Source organism: Pelodiscus sinensis, chromosome 20, assembly GCF_049634645.1.
Source record: "Pelodiscus sinensis isolate JC-2024 chromosome 20, ASM4963464v1, whole genome shotgun sequence".
Classification (NCBI taxonomy): domain Eukaryota; kingdom Metazoa; phylum Chordata; order Testudines; family Trionychidae; genus Pelodiscus; species Pelodiscus sinensis.
Window position 1 is genome coordinate 29,801,881 of NC_134730.1, and position 20,620 is coordinate 29,822,500.

The 20,620-nt window shown below is 50.2% G+C and overlaps 1 protein-coding gene and 2 long non-coding RNA genes across 3 annotated transcripts; 2 read left to right on the forward strand and 1 right to left on the reverse strand.

The window, feature by feature from the left end:
- The first annotated feature begins 479 nt into the window (after nt 1–479).
- LOC142819156 (uncharacterized) lies at nt 480–3,952 on the forward strand. The gene is made up of 2 exons (XR_012896939.1): nt 480–3,618; nt 3,714–3,952. It is a non-coding gene; the product is annotated as an uncharacterized LOC142819156 (long non-coding RNA).
- An 852-nt stretch (nt 3,953–4,804) lies between these two features.
- Nucleotides 4,805–12,909, reverse strand: SIRT7 (sirtuin 7). The gene is made up of 10 exons (XM_075904204.1): nt 12,747–12,909; nt 12,520–12,657; nt 9,287–9,391; nt 8,068–8,138; nt 7,848–7,920; nt 7,291–7,389; nt 6,597–6,833; nt 6,264–6,344; nt 5,904–6,010; nt 4,805–5,379 (listed from the first exon to the last, which is right to left on the reverse strand). Exons 1-10 carry the CDS (start codon nt 12,840–12,842, stop codon nt 5,157–5,159), a joined length of 1,230 nt encoding a protein of 409 aa, XP_075760319.1. The 5' UTR covers nt 12,843–12,909; the 3' UTR covers nt 4,805–5,156.
- A 60-nt stretch (nt 12,910–12,969) lies between these two features.
- Nucleotides 12,970–15,435, forward strand: LOC112545074 (uncharacterized). Its single transcript, XR_012896938.1, has 2 exons — nt 12,970–13,098; nt 15,152–15,435. It is a non-coding gene; the product is annotated as an uncharacterized LOC112545074 (long non-coding RNA).
- Nucleotides 15,436–20,620: the final 5,185 nt, after the last annotated feature.

A 20,620-nucleotide genomic window follows, 5' to 3' on the forward strand; every position in this document is an offset into this window, starting at 1 on the left:
CAGGGGTAGCAGCAGGGGGAGGGGATGGGGGGAGAGCAGGGGTAGCGGCAGGGGGAGGGGATGGGGGGCGGGGGGAGAGTAGGGGTAGCAGCAGGGGGAGGGGATGGGGGGAGAGCAGGGGTAGCAGCAGGGGGAGGGGATGGGGGGAGAGCAGGGGTAGCGGCAGGGGGAGGGGATGGGGGGCGGGGGGAGAGCAGGGGTAGCAGCAGGGGGAGGGGATGGGGGGAGAGCAGGGGTAGCAGCAGGGGTAGGGGATGGGGGTTGGGGGAGAGCAGGGGTAGCGGCAGGGGGAGGGGATGGGGGGAGGGCAGGGGTAGGGGATGGGGGTGAGCGGGGTAGCGGCAGGGGGAGGGGATGGGGGGCGGGGGGAGAGCAGGGGTAGCAGCAGGGGGAGGGGATGGGGGTTGGGGGAGAGCAGGGGTAGCGGCAGGGGGAGGGGATGGGGGGCAGCGGCGGGGGCGGGTTGTGGAGCGGCCTGGCTGAGCTGGGGTGGAGGGCCGCAGCTCCCCGTGGCGGGGGGGGGGGGGGAGGGAGGAGGGACACCGCCTCCTGGCTGCCTGTCAGCCGGTCACCCCCAGGCGCTTGTCCGGGCAGTGCACAGGGCCAGGCCCACTTGTTCTATTTGGCTGAATTGTGATTATTACACGCTCGTCTCGGCACTGGTGGCCTCCTCCTTGGTGCGGTGGTGGTGCACAGTGCACCTGCGGGCAGGGGGTGAGAAAAGTGAGGGGCAGACATGATTAGCAATAGCTTGTGGGGGTATGGAGAGAAGTCACCAGAAGGGGACCCCAGAGTGAGGGGGAAGAGGGAAATGGATGGAAAATGAAGAGGGGGGCCATTGGGGATGCATTGGGCCTTAGCAAGCATGATGGGGGCCTTGGCATTGGCCATTAGGAGCACATGACTTTTGGATTTTCACTTATTTTCCCCCCATCAGCCCCGGTACATCAGCCCCCCCCCTCAAGCAGCACATAACACACTTGCCCATCTGGCTTGCACCCAACCAGACTTGGAGACTTCTATCTCTGCCCTTCCACACTAAATGCCCGTGACTTAATTGGCCTGGTGCTGCTTTTGTTTTAAGTTAAAAGCTCAGATGTTCAATCTTTCTGGTACATAGCTGATGATGGTGCATGAGCATGGGTGAGGGGTGTGTGCATGCACCCTTAAAAAAAAAAAAGAATCTTACCTATGTGTAGTCTGTGAGGGTGATGGAGCACCCATGGTGGTGAGGAGTCTGATGGGACTGCAAGTTGAGGGGTGGGTGGGTGTGTTATGGCAGAGCTGGTGGGGACTACAGTACTACATGGGGCAATTAAACAGGGCAGGGAATCAGGTCTGTTAAGGTTGTTGGTAGCTGATGGCTGTCTCAGTGGCCAGCGGGGGAGGGGTGAAGAGGGGCACAGCTGTGAGTGTGGGCCTGCACACTGCCCATGGCCAGGGTTTCATGTGGTGTTGGGGAGCAAGGCAGTGTTGCCCACTCCCCGCTCAGGAGGATGTGCTGCTTCTGGCTGTGGCTTGGGTGGGTGGATGATAGCTCCACTTGTGGCTTCCTAATTGCAAGAATAACAGTGCACCACGGCGTAGGGAGCAACATCCAACTCTCCTTCCCTCAAGGGAGTAACAGTATAGTGGGGCTTCTCCCATGGCCCAGTGTTGGTGTGGTACATACAAAGCAGATGTAATTCCTTCCCCTTTCGCACATGCAACCACTTGCTCTAAGCCTGAAATATTGTACCCCTTAACGCATTTTATTTGTTTTGCATTTCTCCAGTTTCACCTTAATTTAGGACTAGGGCTGTTGACTAAGTGCAGTTTAAAAAGTTAATCACAATTTAAGTTATCACATGAGTTAAGTTAATCAGTTTTAATCAATAGAATACCAATTGAATTTTATTTTTCAATGTTTTTCTATTTTTCAATTAGAGACAGCATTGTACAGTGTTATATTATAAATAGTTGAATTGTAAAAATGACAAATCGTATTTTTCAGTTTACCTCATTCAAGTACTATAGTGCAGTTGCTTTATCATGAAAATGCAAGTTACAAATTTAGATTACATAACTTCACTCAAAAATATTATAAAACTTGAGCTTACAAGTCCACTCAGTCCCACTTCTTGTTCAGCCAATTGGTAAGAGAAACAAGTTTTACATTTGTAGACCATAATGCTGCCTGTTTCTCATTTACAACATCACATGGAAGTGAGAACGGGTGTTCCAAGGTATGTGCGCCAAATACACTAAACATACATGTGCCCTTTGTGCTTTGGCCACAATCCTAGAGGACATGCTTCCATGCTGATGATGCTCATTTAAAAAAATGTTAATTTGTAACTGAACTGCTGGAGGGAGGGGAAGAGGAAGATCATTGTTTGTCTCCTACTGTTTTACACCCACATTCTGCCATATATTTCATTTTATAGCAGCCTGACCCAGCACATGTTCATCTTAAGAACACTGTAAAATCTCCAGTAAAAAAACACAAAGAAGGTACAACTGTGAGATTTTTAAAGAGAACTCCAGCACTTGACCCAAAGTTAAGAATCTGAAGTGCCTTCCACAATCTGAGAGGGATAAACGTGTGGAGAATCTGCTTTCCAAGGCTTGAAAGAACAACACTGATGCAGAAACTACAGAACCTGAACCACCAAAAAAGAAAATCAACCTTCTGCTGATGGCATCAGTCTCAGATGATGAAAATGTACATGCATTGGTCCACATCACTTTGAATTGTTATCAAGCTGAACCTGTTAGCAGCATGGATGCATGTCCTCTGGAATGGTGGTTAAGGGACATACGAACCTTTAAGCACAACTTGCATGTAAATCTATTGCAATGCTGGATGCAACGATGCTTTGCAAAAACTGGTTTTCACTTTCAGATGACTTTGTAAATAAGCAGCAGACTTTTGTTTCCTTCAAATATAAACCAACATGTTTGTCTGAGCGGACAAGTAGTAGGATTGAGTAGACTTATAGGCTATAATGTTTTACATTGTTTTATTTTTGAATGCAGGGTTTGTTTTTTACATAAGTCTGTATTTGTAAGTTCAACTCCTATGATAAAGAAATTGCACTAGAGTATTTGTAATGGGGGAATCAAATACTATTTTTTACAGTGCAAATATTTATAATCAAATACTGTATGCTTCATATTCTGTGTTGTAACAAATATTTGAAAAGGTAGAAAACAGAGTATTTAAACAATATTCAGTTAACAGCGTGTTTAACCATGTGCTTAATTTTTAATTGTTTGACAGCCCTACTTACCAAAACATTACTTTTTTACTGAAGTTATCAATTGGAATGTAAATATTGTAGTTACATGTTAGCAGATAATATTAGAGCAGTATAAACATACCTGCATTAAACATTAGTTTGCTCCCTAGTACTTATGTAGCCTTCCTAATTAAAACTAGGCCAATATTGAGAAATTGATTCTGCATCCCCCCCGAGAGATGTACTGCAAACACATACCCGAGGGAGAATTGTGAGTGAATTGGGGTTCTGAAGGGATGCACTCCCCGACGCTAAGCACCTTGCGTGGATTGTGGGGAGTCAGCCGATGCTGAATGCAAGGCCTGGCCGCTCCCTGAAATCGAGTCCTTGTAATAAGGTAGGTGCTTCTTGGTGTAGACCTAGGGCTAAAATCATTAACATTCTTGGCCTGGCCCTCCCACTTAGTCACTATCACATCGTGTTCCCATTTAGCTTGCCTTATCCAGCATAGGTGAGGCTCACCAAACGCAAGACAAAAGCACATGCAGCAGCAGCCACCAAGAAAATGGTCAAAGCAAAATCAGCCCAACCAAGACTGCAGGTGACTAAGACTGCACCTACTGCTAATGGATGGCCTCGGAAGGAGAGAGGAGAGACAGTAGCCATCCCCAACCTGTTGTTTTGCCCATAAGATGTATTCAACTCATAACACATACCTGGATTACCGGTCACTCCGGAAATTGGATTCTTTTCTCCCCCCACAAGTCACTGGCCAGCTTGTCAGAAGGAAGTCTGAGGTGAGCACCAGCCAACCTACTGCCGTAAGACAGGGCTGATCCCCTTCTCCCCCGGGCAGGGGTCTCAAAGCTTCCTTCAGTGAAGTGAGCTTTGTCATAGCCTGTCTCCATGCTCCCAGGCACCAGCGATTTGTGGGGAATGTCAGAGCTCCAGCATCTGAAGGGGGATGAGGAGCCAGAGCTGGGCTCTGACCCTCAGGAGTGCCAGGCCACTGGACAGCCCTGGTGATGCAGCATTAGGTCTAGGGCAAGGCAGAGGGAGCCCAGGCAAAATGATGCCATCTGCTAATTAATGGGGCCTCGCACACCAGGTGCAGACACAGCCAACGCCTGCCCCGGGGGGGGGGTGGGGGGGGTGAGTGTGTGAGTGAGAGAGACCTCAACCACTCCACTCCTTAGTATCTTGGATGGATCCTGGTACCCATGCCCCATAGCAAGCAAGAGGGGTCTCAGTCACCTGACTAGGGTCAGGGACAGGCCCAGGACCCCCCTCCTCCACTGTCCTTGAGATCAAACAACCCCAGTCCCAGCCTATTTTGTCCCCCCCCCTCCCCCCACACACACACTCTGGGTGGAGCTAAGTTGTGGCTACGCCAGCCCTGCCTGAGGAGCCTTAACGCCACATGGCCCCCAGTCCGTAGCAGGGACTGACACCCCTCCACCTGAGTCATGCAGGGCTACCTGAGACCTGTACCCAGCCCACATCCAGAAACAGTCAGGTTCCTGCGGGCATCCCTGATGCGCTGTGTCCAGCCCAAGATCACCCACATCAGCCAATCACAGAACCACCAAGAGTCCAGGCTTTACTTAGCAAAAAGAACCTGCAAGGCAGAAAAACAGCAGGGCACCAACCTGTGAATGCTCCTGGAGGTGCTGAGGTGAAGGGAAAGGGCTCAGACTGCAAGCCCCTGTTCCCAATAGCCAGCTATCCTGAGCTTTGTCATCGCACAGCGAATAGTGGTATGAAAAAACAGCTCTGCCAGTTGCCCCCACCTCAGACCCGTAGAGTGTGTCTGGAGTCCCTGGCAAACCGAGCTGAGTCCAGGGCAATAGGGAACAGCCATCTGGAACAGCCGTAAACCTGGCGGAGTCCAGGGCAGTAGGGAACAGCTGTTCCATAAAGTGTTCAAATACTAATTCACAAAGTCAATTTACTTTTTTTCCTCTTGGAGCCTTTAGCACAGCCTCTGCCAAACCAGCCACCTGAGTGAGAGAGGCTGAGCTGAGAAGCCGGCTCTCGCTGCTGCTCTTGCATCTGCATCTCCTCCAGGCTCCATGGGGGTGCCACAGGTCTCCGGCTGTGGCTACCTTCTTCATCGGGGCTAAGGGGAATTGCCAGGGAGAAGATAGGATCCTTTGTTCTACCAAAACAAGACAGAGGTGTCAGAAAGGCTCCTCGTCCTGCTGCTGGGGAATTCAGCACTACTCTCCCTCCTCACCCCCCAAAAGTGAACCCACTGCTGCAAACCGCCCCCATCAGCCTGGATGTAGCCAGCAAGCAGCTAGTGTTTACTCAGTCCAAAGAGTCTGTGCAGCTAAAATCCTCTTGTGCCCTCTCCTGAAAGGCAGGGCTTTTGAAACATCTCCCTCCTCCCCGCCACGGCCAGGAGCTGTGGACAAGGCCTTGGGGGGTCCTTATCTCCCCAGATGAAAATCACTCAAACTATTAAAGTGTATTGCTGAACTGGCAGAGGAATGTTCTTAGCAAAGAGGCCCAGGTGGCTGCAGTCTCAGCACAAAACTTCCATTCCAACCCCAGTGCCAGCGAACACTTTGCTTCCCCCTCTCCAAGAGCAGGAGGACAGAAGTGATTTGCCCTGTAAGAGGAAAGTGAAGCAGGGAGGGAGTTCTCTAAGATAGATGAATATGGCCTCAGGCTCCTCACCTGTCGTAGCATGGGATCTCCAGACCAAGTTCCTCCAGCAGTAATCTCATAACATCATCACATTTCCCGTGTAGTTTCAGGGCAGCCATATCATCCTTTGGAGTCCACTGTGGGGGGCCAAGGAAGTGTAGATAAAAATCCAGACAGGCTGAATGAGCAACCCATGGCTGATCCCTGCACTGCACCCTATCCAGACCTAATGGCCTTGTATTGTGGCAGTCCCAGTCTGTCCCCTGCTCAAATTCACACTCTCTAGCTCCCAGACTCTTTGTGGATCTGAATTCCAGCTTCCCCTGCACAGCAGGGTGTTGGTGCAGAATCATTTCACACGAGGCTTTCCCCATATTTTCAATATCTCACCTGCAGGTTCACAATGTAGAGTTTTGGACGGCGACTAGGGGGTTTGCTCATGCACCAAAGCCGTGGATACTTTTTCAAAACCTGGCATAAAATAGAGACTGTCAGTGCTGCCAAAGGTGGATGTAAATGCTGGAATATAGCTGAGAGCGCAGGTGGAATTCATTACCAGGAAGGGCACGAGGGAGGAGTCGGAAGAGAGTCTACCCGGCACTAGGATTTATCACATGTAGTGGGTGAGGCCCGAGACCAGGGTGTTGGGAGGAGACTGTTCAGCGCCAGAGTATCACCAAAGGAGAATGCTGCTAACAATCTTCACTGAGCATCTACAGTTACCTTTAAGCTGGAACCCAGACACAGAATCACATCTGCTTTGCTTGCAGCTTCTGTTGCTGCTTCCCAGTTCAGAGGTTCCCTCAAGGTCCCCTTCTCCCCGAAATGGACGATTGTATCTCTCAGCTGTGCCCCACACTTATGGCACAGTCTGCCTGTATGATGTCTGTGCAGGGCCGTGCGCTCCGTCACATCAAACACTCGCACATACTCTCTGTTGGGTGTGCAGGAAGTGCAGACCTTGTGAGGAAAGAAGCAAGGAAATGCAGTTCTGTAACAGGGAGGTTTGCTCCTTAAAAGCCAGGGGCCTGGGATCAGTTAGCCCTGTTTCAAGCACAGCCTCTCTACAGGCATAGGAGGGAATTCCATCCCAGCTGACAAGGGGTCAGGTGACTGCCTGATACACACCTGATTCCCATAAGGCTGAAGGCTCACAGAGGGAGCTACAGGAAGCAAGCAGTTTCTGTGGCAGGGGTATTCTTAGGCAGACTGGCTATAGGAGGAGCGAGGAAGAGCTGCTGGGTTTATACTGAACTTTCTGAAGACCATCAGTACAACCAATAAATGGTGCCATGAAGAAGGCCTGAATAGACTCTGGGTGCAGAGGTTTTTAACCCTTCCTGGACTGGGGAGACAGGCCAGCAGCCTAAAATCCCATGAGCCCACAGGATAGCAAGCCTGTGGCCTGGCTACTCACCTCTATGTACATGTTTCCATGAAGCTCAGAGATTGCTGCTCGGGGTAACCCGCTCCGTAAGTGGAGCCCATCACAGTTCTGAGACACCACATGCTGCACCTTGGAAGAAAGGAAGCAGAGCTGAGCTGGCAGGGAACTCTGCATGTGCTCACCAATGAGGAAACAGACTGACCTCAGTACAGCCTCAGAGCCTGAGCAGAGTTGGCAGAGACCAAGCAGGGTGGGAGGAAATAACGGAGAGGCACAGAAACCAGCACACATTTGTGACAGAAGTTAAAGGCTTGCATTGCTCTGCTAGGAGTTACTACTGGGGGCTATTTTTATAACAAGGACCCATCTCTCCTCCCCCCACTAACAAGTGGAGGCAGGCGGGGGGAAGGCAGGTGTGGAAAAAGTATGAGTACAGAGAGCGACAGTAAGACACCTGGCTTTTGCAGGAGCACAAACCCTGTTTCCATGTGGACATTTGGCCACCTTCCATGAGTAACCCATGGAACACTTTCCCAGCAATTGGTCTCTCTCCTCAGATCCCAATACCAGAGCACTAGTGAGCTTACCAGGCTGTGCTTGTGCAAGCAGGCAATGCCCATATGGGTGAGCGTGGGCTCTGCCTCACTCAGATCTGTAGCCCTGGCAAATGGAGAGGAACAGAAGAGGAATGGTTAGGCCCACGTTCAGTCTTCACCTCCTGCTGTGCAGCCCAGAAAGACACTCTTGGGAGGCTGCTATGGCCATCACCCCACTAGAGCACAAGGGAAACGCTCGGTAATGTCATACCTGAGACTCCTCCCTTTCTGCAGTAATGTCCAAACTCCATTAGGACCTCTGTAGTCGGGGATGGAAGCTGCCTGAATTATAGGAGAAAGAGCTGAGAAGACTCCCCACACGGGCAGTCCAGCCTTGCTAGCTGATCTGATTCACACGTCCCACATTCCTCACAAGTCAGTCAGCCCTCTCCCGCGTGGAGGCATACACCCAATTTCACTTGTTGAGCTCCTTGCTTAGCTCACTCCACTAATTCATCCAGAGTTGTCATCCTTTCACAGGGCGTTCATTCATAAAACAAAGAATACAGAGGCAGCAGTGCGGGGGAGAAGGGGCTGCATGCAACTGTGAGGGTTAACCAATTAGCCCAGGCCCCCATTTCAATAGGGGCTGTAGAAAATATAGGAAAAATATGGTTCCTGCTTCAAACAGCTTACAGTCAAAAGTGACATGGGGGGGAGGGCAGACTTCAATACCCACTTCTCCCAGCTGAAACCACTATGGCAGACCATATTGAGAGAGATTTATAACCTAAAGATTATGGATTGTTTGATGGACTCCTATGCCCTTCAACCTAACCATCATTACTGGCCAATTTTTATGGGCTATCAGACAGAAGTAGGTCTTGAAGAGAAATGTGAAGGAGTGGCCTTGCTCATCACATCAAAAAGGATATTCTTTGTTACAGCATTCTTGGCTGATGCTTAGCATTTCACGCTATCCCAGGAGAGCTAATAATTGTCTCTGTACACAGTCAGAGCCTCAGCCTCTCCTAGCCAGCAACTGCCTTCCCAAGGATATGGCTACACTTACCGAGGATGGTACTGTGGCGATTGACCGCTGGAGCAGCGATCCATCGGGGTCAAGCCACCGGAAGATGATGTATAAAGTATGTTGATGGGAGAGTTTCTCCCAGCGACACAGCGTGATGTAGTCACCATAGTAAGTCGACCTAAGCTACCATATTCACGTAGCTGGAGTTGCATAACTTAGCCCCATAGCATAGACCAGGCCTGAGACACAAACAGGAAGGTGTCCTGACATTTGCCTACTGGTGGGCAAATGTCAGTCTGACTACAGAATCTTAGGACTCCGAATGCTTTGCTTACAAACCTCCCTGACTGCATGCAATCCACTCGTTAGCCAGGAAAGAGAGCTCTAGAATTTATGGCATAAAACTATTGCTGAAGGAGCGCCAGGAGCCTTAAACACTCATCCCATTCAACCCTACCGTGCTGATCCCAGCTCCTGTATAAATGACCAGGTGTTTTGCACGTCGGACAGCTGCAGCCAGCTCAATGACCTTTCTCTTTAATTCCTCTGGTTCATCACAAACCTAAAAGAGAAAACAAGGAAGTTAGAGCAATCTCTAAGGTGCAACATGTCACTCTATGCAAATTGTTGGTTAACTGCCCTCTAGTTTATTTTTTTACTGAATCTTTATGGGCTTAATTACAAAATTAGAAAAAAAAGAAATCCTTTTCTCATGTGCATACCTTGACCCTAGATATTAATTCTTACAGTCACGAGAGGTCAAATTCAGGGCAAAAGTTTAATTTAAACAAAACATGGATGAAAATGGAAATGTTTCAGTGAGAAAATAATGATGTAACAATCAAGGTCAGATGCATCTGAAATCAAAATACTGGATGATAAACTACACAAAAATAAATCTTCAAAAATACCCATCTAGATGAATAAAAGCTCAAAAAAGAACCCAGACAATCCTTGATTCATTTGCAGATGAGCCACATCTCATTATGAAGGCTATCATTAAAACACTGGACTCATCATAAAAATACCATGCCCAATATGAATCAACTGATAGTTCCAGCAACACGTGAGTGGTGAAAGAACATTTACAGGCCTCAAAATTATCCTCTCATTGCACAGGTCCAACACTACACAAGATCTCTCATGAGATGTTATTTTAGTTTACCCAAACATACTATTTATTCATAAATAAATAATTCTGATTGACAGCATAAGAACATTAGAAAAACTCATAAAAATTAATCAAAATAGTTTCACATTTCACCTCTTTTTAAAAAAAATTACTTATACTAAAATTGAAATGTGATCTGAACTACAGGTTAAACCTCTCTAGTCCAACAAGATCTGAGTTAGCTGGATGTCCACTTATCATGGGTGTGGCCAAGTTTCCCACAGCCCCACAAAGTTTGTTTACATCAGTGGTCCCAAACACGGTGCTCATGGGCGCCATGGCGCCCACGGGGTCATTTCTGTGCACCCGCCAAGTGCTCAGAGCTGGCCACGCCCTGGGCGCGTGGCGCATGTGCGGTGCCGGAGCCGGGCACATGGCGCACGGGCAGCCCCAGCCCCGGGGTGAATTGGCTGCCCGCTCCCCAGGAGCACGGCGCATGGGGAGCACCGGCCCCAAGCACATGGCGAATTGGCCGCCTTGGCCCCCGGGTGTGCGGTTATGGGGGGGGGGGGGGCGCCAGCCCTGGAAGAATGGCAAATTAGCATACCCATTCCTGGGCAGGCAGCTATGGGGGGGGAGGGGAGGAGAAGTGCCAGCTTTGGGCACACGGCTATGGAGGGCGGTGCTGGCCCAAGGCGCCTGGCTCTGCAGGATGCTGGCCCCAGGCTTGCTGCAAATGGGCGGCCCCGCCCATGGCCACGCAGCACATAGGGTTGCTGGCCCCAGGTACGTGACTCATGGGGGTGTGGCATATGCACAGCCCCACCCCCGGGTGCGGGAGTGTCCCTGCCCCCTGGCAGGCAAACGGCCACGCCCCCTGGCACCTTCAAATGGTTGGGAACCACTGGTTTACATCTACCAGTCCTGGCTCTGTGCCGTTATTTAGCTCTAATTTACCCCAAATGTCTTCTAAGAGCCCAGTAAGCAGTGGAAGTGTTCATTATGCTACTAGACAATAACAACCTCCTGTGGTTCAGCAAATAATCTGATTCCATGCTGGTCAGATCCCAAGGATGCTGGAGAGTCAACCTATAGCTTGAATCAATAGCTGAAGGTTTTTTTGGTGGCTTGAACCACAACAAAACCAAACACATTGGATACAACTGAACCCAAACCAAAATAAATATCAGTTCAACTACATGGTTCTCCTTCTGCCTCTCTGGATACTGCGGTGGCATGTCATTCTAGGGAGAGGAGAGACAAGCTGGCATACAAAGCTAGTCAGGGGCAATCTCTTCTCTGAACAGAAAAGAATCGACATGGACTATTAAACCTGGACAGGAGAATAATCTTTTAGATAGCAACACCTTTAGATGCCCTTTCCAAAAAGACTAATTTGCCACTGAGTTGGATCCATTTTCAGACAATTTCCCTCTGTAATTCTATAGATTATAAACACTACACTCCAGTTGTTTTTACTGCCACTCATCATTCTACAATCTCAGCTCATGCAACAATATTTAGACAAGCAAACAGAAGTCCTTACCAGAGTGTATCTCTCACCCATTTTTTGATTATAGAAAGCTGTTTACAGTTGACTTGATTCTTTAGTAGAAAATATATTTGTTCCAAATGTCATTCTAGTTATGGCAGAAACACTTTGCTAAAGAGAAAAGTTACACCTGAGACCAACTAGGAGAGTCTGGAATTTCATTCCACCTATGACTTCTCTCAGCTGAGACTTTCTCCATCAATCACATGCTTTGCTTTAGATCAGGGGTGGAGAATCTCCAGCCCCCTGCTTACTTTCTGCAAGCCAGATTAAATTATCTGTACGATAGGCTGAAAGCTTTGAGCCTTATCCTCATGTGCACTGAGCTAAAGCTGCTGGCACTTCTGAGCAAGGCAGTGGTGCAGGGCCAGGGCAGACGGGGAGCCTGCCTTCGACCTGCTGTACTACGAAATGGGAGCTGCCTGAGGAATGTTTTGTGCACCCTCGCCCCCACCCACACTCTGCGCCCCCACCCCAACCTCCTACCCAGAGCCCCCTCCTACACTCCAAGCCCCTCAGCCTCACCTAAGAATTTGTCCCTCCCTCAGTTGGAGCTCTCACTTCTTCCTACACCCCAATCATTTGCCCCAGTCTAGAGATCTCCCCCATGCACCCTGAATTAGGGATGTTAAATATTGGTTAATTGACTAACTGATTAACCTCATGGATTCTTATCAATTGCTTGACTATTCTCTAGTCCCGAGGGGTATATCAGAGGCAACAGCATGGGGTGCCAGGCAGGAGCTGGTCTGCGAGGGAAGTCTGTTAGCTGCCTGTTGCCTCTGATACAGAGGTGGCAGCGGGCCATGTGCAGGGGAAAGGGCGGGGCTGAGCTCCCGGACCTGAGCCAGGCTACCTTCCCATGCAAGGCTGGTCCCGGACCCAGCACAAGCCGCCACTGAGCCAGGCTGCTAGGACAATGGGGGGGGGGGGGGGGGGCGCGTGCAGCCTGTGGCAATCGCCTCCAAGCGTCTGCTGATCAGTGACTGGACCGCGCGGCGCCAGCCCTGCCGGGCGCCGCACCCACCTCCTGCTGCCGCCTGCGCGCCCCCTCGCGCTTCTTGCGCCGCCGCTCCAGCTCGCGCACGATGTCCTCGCACTCGCCCAGCAGCAGGCTCTCCTCGGGGCCGCGCTCGCCCGCCGGCTTCCTCAGCACGCGGGACACCTGCAGCCGGGAGCAGAGCCGGGGGTCACGCGGGCCGGGGGGCGGGGTCACGCCGGGCGGGGGCGGGGCCGCGCGGCGGGGGGCGGTACCTGTCTGCGCCGGTCCCGCTGCTCCTCCTGCTGCAGGATCTCGGCTCGCGCTGCCGCTTTGCGCTCCGAGCGACTCAGGCTCCCGCCAGCCGCCATAGCCCCCGCGAGACGCCGGCCGCTTCCGGGTCCTGGGCCAAGCCTACACGGCGCTTCTACTTCCGCTTCCGGCCACCGGCGGGGCATTCACTTCCGGGTCACCTCGGCTACTTCCGGGCAAGGTAGGCGCAGTTACGGGGCGCTCCGGGTCACGTGAGGGGCCGCTTCCGGTGCGCGTTGCCCTTCATTCCCCCGCCAGCCGAGTACGGGACGCGCTAGAACTAGCACCGCGGGCGGCCCCGCTCAGGCCCGGCAAGTGGTTCTGCGCCGGGTGCGGCGACCAGACTCCAGCCCAGCGACCCGGGGGGGGCACAGATGCCAGGGGGCCAAGTGGAGGCGCCGAGGGAAAGGGCGGGAGGCGGTTGCAGGGGACAGGCTGAGGCTGGGGGGGCCTGGGGGCCAGGAGAAGGTGGGTTGACAGGCGGGGTGGGCATGAGGAAGGGGATGGAGCAAGTCATGTGAGAGGGCTCAGGGGCTTGGGGGAACTGGGGCAGAGGGTGGGGGGGGCATCAGGTAGGAAAAGGGCAGGGGCATTGAGGGAAGCGGGGGCACCAGGAATGTGCTGGGGTAAGGGAAGGTGCCAGGGGATTCGGGGGTGAAGCAGAAGGGCAGACACCTGCACAGGAGGGACCAACACCAGAGGAGAGGGGCAGGGCAGGTGTGTGGAGGGAGGTGTTAGGGGAGGGGTAGATATACATGCTTAGAGTGGGGCTACTGGAGGAGTGTGCATAGGGGGGAGAGAAGGGCTGGAGCAGGAGTCAGGGCAGCAGGGGAGTTGATGGAGCAAGGGGAGGAGACAGGGCAGCAGAGGGAAAAGGTAGAGATTTATAAGATATTTATTAGTAATGTGGGGGGCACATCCAAACAAGCCACATGAACTCCGTACTGGTGCACAACACAAAATTCATTCCACTTCGCCCAGCCTTCCCCCACCCCAAGTTAATGTGATACACATTGGGTTAATGTAATTGCAGGATAGTTGCATGAGAGGGGTCCGGTGGGGGCCAAACTTATCTCTGTTGGTAAAAGGATGGTGGAAGAAGTTCTTAGAAGGGGTCGCATAATACTTTTTACTTCTAGTCGTGTCCATTTTGACTGCGAGTGTTACCTCCAGAGGTGAGGCTAACGTGTCCCTAATTTTGGTTCAGAAAATATAGTCACTGAACAACAAGCTGCCTCGTGTGGCTTTAGCCCCTGGCACAGGCAGGACAGATATGCAAAGCTGGCTCTGACCTCGTGAGCAGTCCTGCTGGTCCTGAGAGGTCAGGACTGGGTCTTCCAGGCTCCTTCCCAGGGGCTGTAGTTGAAGACCCTGCAGCTGGCATCTTGAGAGCAGTGGGAAAAAGACGACCCAGAAATGCCTGCAAGCTGCATAGAAACTTGAAAACACTATAATTGACTCACAAAATGAAACCCAAAATTCATCAGAGGACTTAAAAAAAAAAGTCACCAGGGCTGAACAGTGTAAAAGCGGCAGTTAGGAGGGAAAGAGCTATTTTAAACAGTGGAAGTCAAAGCCTGCTGAGAAAAATAGAAAGGTGCATAACTTCTGGCAAGTATAAAAATACAGTAAGGCAAGCCAAAAAAAGAATGGAGAGCACAAATAGCAGAAGACACAAACTAACCAGAAATATTTGTAGTTACATGGGAAGCAAGGAGCCTGACAAAAATCACTGAGGCCACTAGACGACTGAGGTGCTAAAGGAGCACTTAAGGAAACCAAGGCTATTGAGGAGAAGCCAAAGGATTTATTTGCAGCGTTCTACACTGATGGACATGAGGGATAGTCCCACACTTGAGCCATTACTTTTTGGATGACAAACCTGAGGAATTGTCCTAAACTGAGGGATCCATAATAGGTTTTGGAACAAATTGAACAGCACCCCAGGTGACTGACAAGGGATAGGATGGAGGACTGCACTCCAGACGAAGGAGGGACAGTGACAACCAATGAAGGACATAGTCAGGGGACATGGTCAAGGGCACTGGCTCCTTTTACCTGGTGGACCATGCTATAGCAGGAAGATGAACAGACTGAAAAGGGCACAGGACGGACCACATCACAGCACACCCTACCCAGGAACTTATGAACTTTGTTAAAGATTAAGACTCTGCCTTGTGCTATGGGTGGCGCTCCCGAGGACACTTGTTTACTGAGCTTTAAACACCCATCTCCTACCCCCAGGAAGAGCTGCCCCAGATGGAGGACAAGGGATGACGAAGCGGTTGGACCCTGTACATTGACACGGGAACAGGTCAAGGGAAGCATTGACCTGACTATGATCATTTTTTTTTGCTATTTCAGGAAGACCATCAGACGGAAGAGGATGCAGGAGGGACCGCACCCCCCCGCATGGACTCACGAACTATGCCAGAGAAAAATTTTGTTCTGCTTTATGGGTGGTGCCCTCGAGGTCACATTGACTGAGCTTTAAACACCCATCACTTATACCCCAGTTGAGCCATCCCAGCTGGACGACGCAATTCACTGAGGGACCAGCTCAAGGGAAGCATTAACTTCTTTTACCTGGTGCACCAGGATTAATTTTTGTTTTCTGTTGTCAGCTCAAGTAAACCACCAGTAAGAAAATGACCCAGGACAGAACCATGCTGCGAGGCCTCCTCCACCCACGGACTTACAATCTATGCCAGACACAAAAACTCTTACTTTATGGGTGGTGCCCCCAAGGACAAATAGGCTACGTCTAGACTGGCATGATTTTCCTCAAATGCTTTTAATGGAAAAGTTTTCCGTTAAAAGCATTTGCGGAAAAGCGCGTCTAGATTGGCACGGACGCTTTTCCGCAAAAGCACTTTTTGCAGAAAAGCATCCGTGCCAATCTAGATGCACTTTTGCGCAAAAAAGCCCTGATCGCCATTTTTGCGATCGTGGCTTTTTTGCGCAAAATAAATCTTGAGCTGTCTACGCTGGCCCGAACGGGAGCAGCATAGTATTTTCTCAAGAAGCACTGATTTCTTACATGAGATCATCAGTGTTCTCGCGGAAATTCAAGCGGCCAGTGAAGACAGCTGGCAAGTTTTTCCACAAAAGCAGCTGCTTTTGCGGAAAAACTTGCCAGTCTAGACACAGCCATATAGTCTAAGTCCATGGTCACCAACCTGTCAACTGGTTGATTGCGGGGATATGACCAGTCGATCGTGAGGCGTTCCAGGCCCCCCTCCCCTCATTTCCCTCACCACCAAGAAATAGTCTGCGCTCACACTACCTCCTGGGAAAGTGGAGGAAGCACGGGCTTCCTGCAGCATGGGAAGGGAAGTCCCACAGCTGTGCGTCGGGTCCGGTGTCTCAGGAAGCACGTGGGCTGCTTTTCCCCTCCCCTAACAGCTGGTGCACTTCCTGAGAAGTTGGATCTGGCACACAGCTGGGGACTTCCTTCCCCGTGTTTCCTGCCTTCCTTCCTGCGTGGGAGGTGGGGTGGGGAGAAGGAGGCCTAGGACTGCACGCTAGCTTCAACTTCTAAGGAAGCACACTGGCTGTCATGGGGAGGAGCAGCACGCACGCTCCTTGAGAAGTTGGAGCTGGTGTGCAGTCCCAGGCCGCCTCCTCCCCACCCTTGCCCGCACAAGAAGGAAGGCAGGAAGCACGAGGAAGGAAGTCCCCAGCTGTGTGCCAGATCCGACTTCTCAGGAAGCGCGCCAGCTGTTTGAGGAGGGGAGGAGCAGCACACGTGCTTGCTGAAACACCAGATCTAGACCTAGCATGCAGCCACAGGATCCCCAGGTACCAGCTGTGCTGTCCCTTCCCTCTCCCCCGGTCAGACCCGCACCAGCAACCTGCCCCAGCACCTTGCCCTGGCACTCACTAGCACCCTGGCCAGACACCCACCAGCACCCTGCCCTCTCCCTCCTGGCTAGACACCTACCCCCAGCTTGCTCCTGAATCCTATTTTCCACCCAAATTCTGCACCCCATCCCTATTCCCAGGGCTTGCCGAACAGCAGTGAACCCCACTCACCAGCCATGTGGTTCTGCACTGGCTCTTCTGGGGGTGTAATCTACATTGTTTGACAAGCCCTGCCTATTCCACTCACTGGCAGTCCTGTTCTGCACTCTGGATTCCCTCATTTTTGGCCCCAATTCAGAATGTAGAGGGGCCCACAAATTCCTCCAACCCTGGAACCCCAGAAGAGTTAATCTGGCCTGAGGCCTTGCACCGGGGCTGGAGTGAGGTATCTTAGTTGGGACCAGATCATTGAGACTTGATGGGGTTTTTTTTGGAGGGAGTGGGGGGAGAGAAGGGAGATCTCACTTGTGGTCTTCAACTGATTTTTCTGTGGGTAAGTGATCACTGACCCAAAACAGATTCCCAGCCCCTCCCATAAAGAACGACGTTCTGTTTGACAGATTTCATTTAAAAATGAAGCCTGGCCAACCAGCCCCTAATTGGGGCCAGCCCCCATCTGGCCACAGCATCGTAACACTCCTGTACCCCCCCGACCTCAAACCTGAGTCCTTCATATAGCTGAACCCCTTATCCTGAGCCTCATCCCCAAACTCCTGCACCCCCACATCCCCACTCTTCTGCCTCAACATTCCTACACCATCCACACACTGTAAACCTGCCGAGCCCCTCATACACCCCCATCCCAAACTCCTACACTCCCACATCCACAAGCCTTGTTTGGCACCCCAACCCTCTCCAGCCTGGAGCCCCCTCCCTGAGCCAGCATCCCCTTCTCCACCTCCTCCTGCACCCCAGTTCCCTCCCAGAACTTGCACTTCTCACCCCTTCCCACACCCACATCCCTTGTTCCCACACCTGTCTCAACCCAGCGAGAATGAGTAAGGGCTGGGGACAGCAAATGATGGAGAGGGTAGGGCCTCAAGGAAGGGGTGGGGTAGATCTTGGCTTGCCTGGGCATTTAAAAAGTGATCTTGGGTGTAAAAAGGTTGGGGACCACTGTTCTGAGGTGTTAAATACCTCCCCTATTACTGGGACAATGCGGGTGCCACCGATAGTCTTTTTAACCAGGTTTGCTTCCTTGTTTTCTCTGGAACCCACCCTTGACCCCTGGATTCGTTATTTAACAAATGAAGGTATGTGTCTTTGCTTAATAAAATGTCTCCAGGAATAGATGGTATAAGCCACGAGGTCTGAAGGAACTTAAAATAGCGAGAGAGATGTAGCCGTGTTAGTCTGGTGTAGCTGAAACAAAATGCAGGACAATGTAGCACTTTAAAGACTAACAAGATGGTTTATTAGGTGATGAGCTATCATGGGCCAGACCCACTTCCTCAGATCAAATAGTGGAAGAAAATTGCCACAACCATATATACCAAAGGATACAATTAAAAAAAAAAATGAACACATATGAGAAAGACAAATCAAATTTCAGAACAGAAGGGGGATGGGGAGAGGGAGGAAGGTAAATGTCTGTGAGCTAATGATATTAGAGGTGATAACTGGGGAAGCTATCTTTGTAATGGGTAAGATCATTAGATTCCTTATTCAGGCTCAGACGTAAAGTGTCGAATTTAAGCATGAATAACAGTTCAGAGGATTCTCTTTCAAGTGCAGTCTTGAAAGGCTTTTGAAGCAGGATGCAGGTAATTAAGTCGTTGAGACAGTGTCCTTTCTGGTTGAAATGGCAAGAAACTGTTTTCTCTTTGTGAGCCTGTCTAATGTCTGTTTTGTGGGCATTGATCTTTGGCGAAGTGTCTGAGACGTTTGTCCAATGTACACAGATGGACATTTTCGGCACATGATAGCATAAATTATATTTCTGGATGCGCAGGAATATGTGTTCTTGATCTTATAACTCACTTGGTTAGGTCCAATAATGGTATCAGCAGAGTGAATATGTGGACAAAGCTGGCAACGGGGTTTGTTGCAAGGGAAGGTACCAGGGTTGGTATTAGTGTGGTATGTCCTGTGGTTATTGGTAAGAATCATTTTGAGGTTAGGTGGTTGTCTATAGGAGACTATGGGTCTGTCTCCCAGAGCCTTTTGGAGTTTAGTGTCCTGTTCCAGTATAGGCAGTAGTTTATTGATAATGTGTTGGACAGGTTTAAGTTGGGGGCTGTAGGTGATGACAAGTGGTGTTCTATTGTTGGTTTTCTTGGGTCTGTCTTGAAGTAGATGGTTTCTAGGTATTCATCTGGCTCTTTCAATTTGCTTTTTTATTTCTCTGGGTGGGTAGTTGAGGTTTATAAATGCTTGGTAGAGATCCTGAAGCTTCTGGTCTCTGTCAGTGGGATTAGAGCAGATGCGGTTGTATCGAAGGGCTTGGCTATAAACGATGGATCATATGGTATGTTCTGGATGGGAGCTAGAAGCACGTAGGTAACTGTATGAGTCAGTGGGTTTCCTGTAGAGGGTGGTGTCTAATTTTCCATTGCTGATTTGTACTATGGTGTCCAGGAAATGGATCTCTCGTGTAGAATGGTCCAGGCTGAGATTGATGGTGGGGTGTAGGTTGTTGAAATCTCTGTGGAATGTCTCCAGTATTTCTTGGCCATGCGTCCAGATCATAAAGATGTCATCAATGTAGCGTAAGCAGAGAAGGGGTAAAAGGGGACGGGAGTTGAGGAAACGTTGTTCTAGGTCAGCCATAAAGATGTTAGCATACTGTGGGGCCATGCGTATACCCATGGCTGTGCCGCTGATCTGGAGGTATAAATTGTTCTCAAACTGGAAATAATTGTGGGTGAGAACAAAGTTACATAGGTCTGCTATCAGGTTGGCAGAAACACTATCCCAGAGGACACCACTAATTGCTTGTAATCCGTCTTCATGTGGGATGTTGGTGTATAGAGCTTCTACATCCATGGTGGCAAGGATGGTGTTATTGGGGAGGTTATCGATGTTTTGTAGTTTCCTTAGGAAGTCAGTAGTGTCTCGGAGATAGCTGGGGGTGTTGGTTGCGTAGGGTTTGAGAAGAGAGTCTACATAGCTGGATAAACCAGTAGTGAGCGTGCCAATACCAGAGATGATGGGACGTCTGGGGTGTCCAGGTTTATGGATCTTGGGAAGCAGATAGAACAATCCTGGTCCGGGGTCAGAAGGGACTCATCACCTAATAAACCATCTTGTTAGTCTTTAAAGTGCTACATAGTCCTGTATTTTGAAGGAACTTAAATATTTTCAATTGCAGAACTAGTGGGGTACAAACTACCTCTGAAATCAGCTTCTGTACCAGGTGACTGGAGGGTAGCTAACTTGATGCCAGTTTTTAAAAAAGGCTCCAAAGGTGATCCTATCAAGTATAGGCCTGTGTGCCTAATCTCAGTATCAGTTAAATTCACTGGAAGTATAGTGAAAAGCAGAACTCTCCAATACACAGCTGAAGAAGTATGTTAGTGAAGAACCACCATAGCATTTGTACCCGTCCCTCACCGATCTGAGAGAATTTTGAGGGATAAACAAGTCCGTGGCAAGAGTGACCAGTGGATAGCACCAACACTTTCTGAAAACCTAAATGCAAGAGCCCTCCCAAAGACTCTTAGGTAAAGTAGGCAGTTGTAAGAAAAGAGGGAAGATCTTCACAGGGATCAATAGCTGATTAAAAGACAGAAAACAAAGAGTAGCAGTAAATAGTAATTTCTCATAGTGGAATGAGGAACAGTGTTCCTCCAAAATCTGTACTGGGACCAGTGCTGTTCACTATAGCCATAAATAACATGGAAAAGGGGTAAACAGCAAGGTGGAAGTGTTTGCAGAAGATACAACATTCCCAAAGATAAGTCGTCCAAAGTTGACTGAAGAATTACAAGGGGGTTTAATTATACTGGGTGCTTGGGCAACAAAATAGCAGAAG